The sequence below is a fragment of the Poecilia mexicana genome, unplaced genomic scaffold (assembly GCF_051168715.1).
Source record: "Poecilia mexicana isolate PSO_F unplaced genomic scaffold, ASM5116871v1 scaffold_22, whole genome shotgun sequence".
NCBI lineage: Eukaryota > Metazoa > Chordata > Actinopteri > Cyprinodontiformes > Poeciliidae > Poecilia > Poecilia mexicana.
Genome location: NW_028263391.1, coordinates 24,756,275 through 24,763,494, shown reverse-complemented (window position 1 = coordinate 24,763,494; position 7,220 = coordinate 24,756,275). Strand labels below are relative to the sequence as shown.

Here is a 7,220-nt window from a genome sequence, read left to right as displayed (position 1 = left end):
ACCAGCACGGTGCTCCATCCTGCTGAGCTAACTCACCTACCTTACAAACTGTTGAGTTTCCATGGATTTAAGAAGAATTTACATGATCTTACCACAATAAAGATTTGATAAAATGCTTATATTCTAATGTTTTTCAAAACAACATACATAATATTTTATTTTCCAGAGATTTTGTATTTTGAAGTGTTGAATGTATTTTTGAACCATTTTTAATTTTCAAGTGTTGATTGTATTTCAGAGATATTTTTTATTTTAATGTGTTAATTTTATTTTTGAACCATTTTTTATTTGTAAGTATTGGTTTTATTTTGTAGCCATTTAGCCAAGTCTCTATAGAACCATTTGTCTCTGCTAATGACATCTTTAATACATTTTTTGATCCCAGGGTTAGTTTATGGACTGTAATGTGAAATTAGGCACAAGTATAAGTCTGACAGTTTGTTCACCAAGTTACTGTGCTCTCTGAGAGGATCTGTGGTTTAAGTATTTGACATTGTTCCATGCCCATTGTTGATGTTAGTCACTAACAAAATGTGGATCATCTACCAGGAACACTGCAAACAGCATGAGTTCCTGTAGCGTAGTGGTTATCACGTTTGCTTTACATGCGAAAGGTCTCTGGTTCAAAACCAGATTTTGCATGTTCTATACATCACAGGTGTTTACTAAAGGTCAACAAGGGTCCTGTGGTGTCATGCTCTGTTTTCTGAATCCAGGCATCTGAGTGCAAACCTCAGTTGAAATTTTCATGCGTTGCATCTCACATCATCAACTTTGGAACCTCAAACTGAAACAAAGCAGAGAAGTTCAGTTCCTGTAGTGTAGTGGTTATCATGTTTGCTTTACATGCAAAAGGTCTCTGGTTCAAAACCAGACAGAAATGGTTTTTGTAGGTTATGCATCTCTTGGGGTGCAGTGAGACAACAAGAGCCTTCCTCTTTGGTGATGGTTCACTTGCTAATCGACTTCAATGTCGGTTTCTTTGAAATCGAAGTTACTTTACTTCAATTACCAATTGGCAGTTCTGTGGCGTAATACTCAAGGCCCGCGGGCCACATTTGGCCTAGTAACATCGGCTATTTAGTCGCATTTTATGCGGTTTAGTTAATATTCACCGTGAATCCAGATCCCATCACAGATTAAGCAGATAAATGCATCTACATTTTTCTCGTAGTGACAAAAACCACTGACTGAGGCCCCAGTAACTTTTAATAAATTAAATTTACTTAAATTAGCATCACTTCACCCGCTGGGGTCTGAACAACTTCCTCCTGGTTCCCATCTGCAGAAAAATCTGCGCTAATTCATCAGTCAGTTGGATCTGTCTGATTCAAACAGATCAACTGAACTCTGAGTGTTTTACCCTGTGCGGTCCGGTGTGCGCTTCTACCAGGATTTTTTTTTTTTTTTTTTTTGCGTGGTTTCGCTTCTCCTTAACGGACAGATATTACGTCTGCAGGCCACATAAAATGACATGGCGGGCCACATGAGGCCCGTGGGTCTTGAGTTTGACACATGTGATCTAGGGAGATAGGCTACCTTAACAGTTATTTTAAAGCTACAAGAGTGTTACGTGATTATTTAAAAAGGAACAACTTTTTAAAATATAAATATCTACAAAGGAAATGTTTAAGAAAAACATGAAACTAAACATTAAAGAGGATGGCTGTATTTTCTTTCTTCAATAGGATGTTGACTTTTTTTTTTAATCACATACTTTTAAATTTAATAAAATAAAATTTGAACTATCATTCAGAACTATTATTGGTTCTTTTAGTATCATCTTGTCAAAAAACAGGGCAATTATTTCATGAATAAACCTAAAAAAATACCAAAACCTGCAGTTGTTCATCTATAAACAAATAAGAGCCATTGTGGAATGTCCAAAGAGTCACCTTAGAGTCCGGAGCTGCAGGTTGCAGACCTTCATGCTGGAGAAAACGGCAAAAATCAACAAAATAGCTGCAGATTCTCCTACATTTAGATCCACATTATCTTAAAAAATATATCACTACATTAATTTTTTTACACATTTTGTGTGTGAAACAATCTTAGTAAAAACACAGCTGTTCTGTGAAGCTTTGTTGGAGAAGATTAAAGAACAAACAGGATTATGAAGACCACAGCAGACAAGTCAGACAGGAAGTTACTGGGAAGTTTAAATCAGGGTTTCATCAGAGAACTTTCCTAATAAAATACAATTAACTTCATGATTGGAATGTGAAAAAATTAGAAAGTTAAAGGTCTATATACGGTAAATACTGAAGCTCTGTCAAGTATACGTTAAGCTTTGAAATTAAATCAATGTCACAACCACAGTTCCTTAAAAGGTAAAAATAATTTAGTTAATCAAAGGTCTATTTTTTTAATAGACAGAATCCTTGAAGTTGAGCATAGGAGCATAAATAAGACACAGAGAAACAAACTAAGATTTTGTTGTTTTATTCAATAAATATCAAAATGATAAGAATCATTTCAAGGAACACTAAAAGTTACAAAAGCTTTGAAGCCACCCAACAAAAGACATTAAGAGAATAAAAGCTTGTAAACCATTTCCCTGAGTCAGAAATAAATACAAGTTTTACAACTTATGAAGCTTCTTTCTCAAATGTAACTGCCTGATTAGTTTAAAATGGCTTTTCGTGAAAAATATGGCTTTAAAATTATTGACCTATTAGTAGGAAGCAGCTTTAACCCTGAAGATAAAAGCCATTTAAGAAATACAGATAGAAATTTTAAGAAAAATAGAGCACTAGCAATACATTTAAACTCCAAATCCTAATTCCAACAGTTCAGAGGTCACTATAATCCTTTGTTCAAAGCCAGAGCTGTTTCCAGCTGAGGTTGATCAACTAGATGAAAATGTTTCCTTTGGCACTTTTTCAGGTGCTCAGTCGTCTTCGCCAAACTTGAATCTAGCATACACAATGAGCATAACGATGGACATGACGACACACATGGAGCCAACCACGATGTAGGCGATGCCCAGGAAGTCATTCTTTCCTCCCATCCAAGACACGTTGCTGAGCACCACCTTCTTCTTGCCGTTGAATGAATGAACGGGGTAGTCTGAGGGAAATACGTTAAGGATATGCAACAAGTTTAGACTTCACAGCTCGTCTTCAGGGATCTTAATGAGAAAACTAGACAAGTACAGACGACTCGCTCTGGCAGTAACACTACATCTATGAAGGCCATTTAAGAACCTTTCATTGTTTTATTGGAGGAGTTTTCATCAGTCAATCATTAAAATTAACAGAAATAAACACATTTATGAGTTTCACTTATGAACTGAGTTAATGAAATAAAATGATATATAATGATGCTTATTGTAACCGACTGAGCTGCACCTCAAATGTTTCAGTATTTTGACCTCTCAACCTGCTACATGAAACTTACTTTTTAGAGTCAATGGCAAAATGTGAGAAAACAAACAGGAGACAAAGCAATGACTTTGAGTGATGTTGCTCCAGAATAACTTTTTGACAGGTAATGGAGTGAAACCCTCAGCAGTACTGATAAAGTGTAGAAAAAATAGACTTTCACCTGCTTCACCTTACACAACTACTGGCTCACCAATGTAAAATATTCTTGTTATAGTTTTATTTTTTGATGAAAGCAAAAAAAAAAAAATAAATTATGTGAATAACAGACAAACCAGGCTCACCACAGATTGCTTTTAAAATACTGGGTAAGGCGCCAGTTGGTTAGGTCTCTAAGCAAACTCTCTCAGATAATATTCCTCTTCTTTACGGGGCAAATCTTAAACTTAATCTTTATTTTAAGAACTAATCTGGAGCCGAACATTTTACTATCACTTCTTGGATCTTGTGTGTCAGTAAACCTCTGTGCGTTCATCCCAGAGCTCACTGGTCTGGATGCGACATTCCCACTCTGCAGCAACTTTCAGCTGCCTTGTGCTTTCTCTCCTTCCTTCACTTTTGTTTCCACATATTTATTGAATTTGAAATGAGTGTGACCAACATGGACTCCAAGCCCAAATAACAACAAGAAACTTAAAAAAAATATATATTTCCCTTTAAAATGGATGGTGCTGTGAATTTAAACCACTCAGTCACCCAGAGACGTGCATATCAGCACTGCATAACCTAGAGAGTTTAAGAAAAATAAACAAAATGTATCAATAAATGTCGCTTGAGTCCAAACCTTTCATCAAGATGACTTGCAGCTGAAGTGACTCAGCAGTAAGCAGGTCCTTTGCATGGCAGTAGTTATTTGCCTAGCTTGTTTGCCTGACTCAAAATATTTGCCTGATCCTCCTTCAGCTCAGTAAACTCCTGAGTCATTCTAAGATAAAATTCATCCAACCAGTTTAGGAAATTGGTATTATGAAGTTTATGCTTAATCCTAAAGATTGACAGCAGGATAAAAAGATAAAACCAATAATAATTCATTATGTTTATAAAACATACCTCCTCTGAGCCTTAGTAACCCCTCCCAGAATTCATAATGCATATTAAAGGATACTGTAGGCAATTGTCAGAGTGTAGTTTCCAGCTGGTAGACCAGCTGCATAGTCATCATGTGTGATTCGTCGATACAGTTTCCTGAAATCTGGAAGAGCAGCCCTTCTCATCCAGACCAGGAAGTCTTGGTTGATGAAGCCGTTGTTGTACACATCTGTGGTGTCCAGCTCATAAATGGGTTTAGGCCAGTTTGTGGGCTTTTTGGTTCCTGAGAAAAAACACTGTTTAATGCTAGCTCCAAAGAGAAACAGAGTTCATTTTGATTAGTGGTACCGTTGAAGGCGTTGATCAGGGGCGTTATGCTGGGATTTCTGTATTTGATGTTGTAGTCAGTCCACCAAGCAATCCCTTTTCCATCCAGAGGCACAATCTTTTGAACCCCGTTGACCGTATGACTGAGCGTAAAGGTGTCTTTCGAAAAAGGCACAAAGAATTGAGGCAGTCAGAAAACGAGACAGTATTTACCGTAGGGAATAACCCCTACATCATACATACCATTAAACATGCTGTTTGCCAGTGCTCCACAAGGCACGATTGGCATGTTTTTGCTATCACGGGTATACGGGTCACAGTCAGTGGAAGGATTCTTTCAGGAGACACAAATAAATAACTGATCAGTTTGATGTCTGAAATCTGTTATTGCATGGTTTAGGTTAGACACACTTTTACAAGATTTACTGAAGCTATTTGTTATAAACTCCTTAAATATGGCCTTTAAGAGAGAGAGTCAAGAAACATCATTCTAATGCTGTACTTCCTCTGAGTAGAATGGTTCGGGTCGGTACATTATTTTACGAAAGTGGCCCATACTGACCCATATCTTCAGTATGGTGGTATGGTCAGGACGGAGCTAGCATCACACAGCACAATTACCACTGAACACCATGAAAAGAATGGTGAAACATGGCTAAGGCAGGGGTCATGCTCTGCTTCTTCAGGATGAACTATAAATGGCTGCAGTTTATGAGAAGATGGATGGAGCTAAATCCAGGACTATCCTGGAAGAAACCCTGTTAGAGGCTGCAGAAGGCCTTCCAGCAGGACAACCGACCTAAACATACTGCCAGAGCTGCAATGAAAATGTGACGTTTTGAAAAGGTATTCTGTTTAGCCTTTTATGAATTCTTCTTTTAAAAGGTATATCATCTTACTGTAAAGTAATTTAGGTCTCCATACAGCTGATTATCATCTTTGGATGCCCCATACTTTCTTTGGTTCTGGAAGTAGTTGGTCAAGCCATAATAAAAGAAGACAGGCCCCTGTGTGGCAAAGGAACATGCAAAAACAAAACAAACAGTCTCAGATGACAAGAGTAGAAAGCTTAAAATATCAGATTGTAAAGCACGGTGTGTGTCGAACCTTGAACAGCGTGGGGATGGAGAACGTCATGCTGCACGTACATTTCTCTGTATTTGTTCTGCACTTAAAGCAGGGATGTTCAGAGTCATCACCAGTGTAGTCCAACTGTTAAGAGGGGAAAAGGTACTAAACAAATTGTTTTTATGGTTACAACACAAATTCTTGCTAATCTATAGTGTCAGAAAGTCAGGTGAGTCGCCATTTTAGCACTGAAAACTAAAGACTCTGTCTTGTTTGTTTCTTCTGACATCTGACTCTTCGTTCTCAGTCTGGTAAAAACAACTGTTGCATTAAACATTCCTGTCTTACCTCCTGCAACTGGATGTCCCGAGAAGTGATGAAAAGAGCAACTCCAACACCAATGAAAGCGGCCCCAATGAGGACAAACATTGGAATAACAATGCTTGCAGAGAGAATGGGCTGCCATGCTGGAAGCCGCTGCTGGGTGAAGGCAGTGTTGTCAGGCCGGTTGGACGACTCTTCCTGCTCCTCCTTTACCATTGCCTTGATTCTGTTGGATTGTTTCATATCTCAAAAAATATGTTTCCGACTTATATTTCAAGTTGTACTTTTATTTAAAGTAGTTATAGAATATCTCTGGCAGTGGAAAAAAACATCAGAAACACCAAGTTCATGTAATTTAGATGGATAAAGTACTGAGCACAAGACTTCCTGTTTACGCTCATTTTACTATTTGCGTTCTGTTTAATTTTAATCAATTACTGACCCATTTAACACACTAAAATCCTACATATTTGACTGTTACACACCAGTAATTCAGCACTGAGCAACACATAGGTCATTTATGAGCACTAAATATGTCACTTAATACATTTCTCAGTGCCAATAATTCACTTTTTAAAATAAAATGTACCCTTGAATCGGAATATATATCTATTAACTAGGGATTCTTACCAGCAGTCGGCTAAAAAACACATGAAGAAACGAAGAAGTCAAAAGACTCTGGGGCCTTTTCCTGGGTTGAAGGAACGATATATCCGCTCACCTTTACCTGTCCTCCGACTCCCTTCTTCTTCCTGCCCCGCCTTTCTTTCACATAGACATTAAAGACATAGACACCAAGCATTAATGGGTCCGCCATATTGTGAGTGGCTTCTTCTTGAAAACCAGTAGGACTGTGTGAAGAAGAAAGTGTATTTTCCAAATAAATGAATAGAACAGAAATATTCTTTATGCATCACAATGGGGAGATCCACGTGTACCAGCAGCAGGTTAAAGGTAAGTGGAAGCATATAGATTCAAACTAAGGTAAAATAATAAAATAAAATAACATTTATAACAAAAAATAAGAGATGAGACAATGCCAAACATTAAATAACATGTGCAGTTATTAAAAATAGCATCCTAAGATCA

At 37.5% G+C, this 7,220-nt stretch overlaps 1 protein-coding gene across 1 annotated transcript; it reads right to left on the bottom strand.

The window, feature by feature from the left end:
* Nucleotides 1-2,426: 2,426 nt before the first annotated feature.
* tmem30b (transmembrane protein 30B) lies at nt 2,427-6,898 on the bottom strand. Its single transcript, XM_015004701.2, has 8 exons — nt 6,762-6,898; nt 6,156-6,357; nt 5,847-5,951; nt 5,639-5,746; nt 4,983-5,073; nt 4,761-4,898; nt 4,489-4,695; nt 2,427-3,069 (listed from the first exon to the last, which is right to left on the bottom strand). Exons 2-8 carry the CDS (start codon nt 6,345-6,347, stop codon nt 2,891-2,893), a joined length of 1,020 nt encoding a protein of 339 aa, XP_014860187.2. The 5' UTR covers nt 6,348-6,357; nt 6,762-6,898; the 3' UTR covers nt 2,427-2,890.
* Between the last annotated feature and the right edge of the window lie 322 nt (nt 6,899-7,220).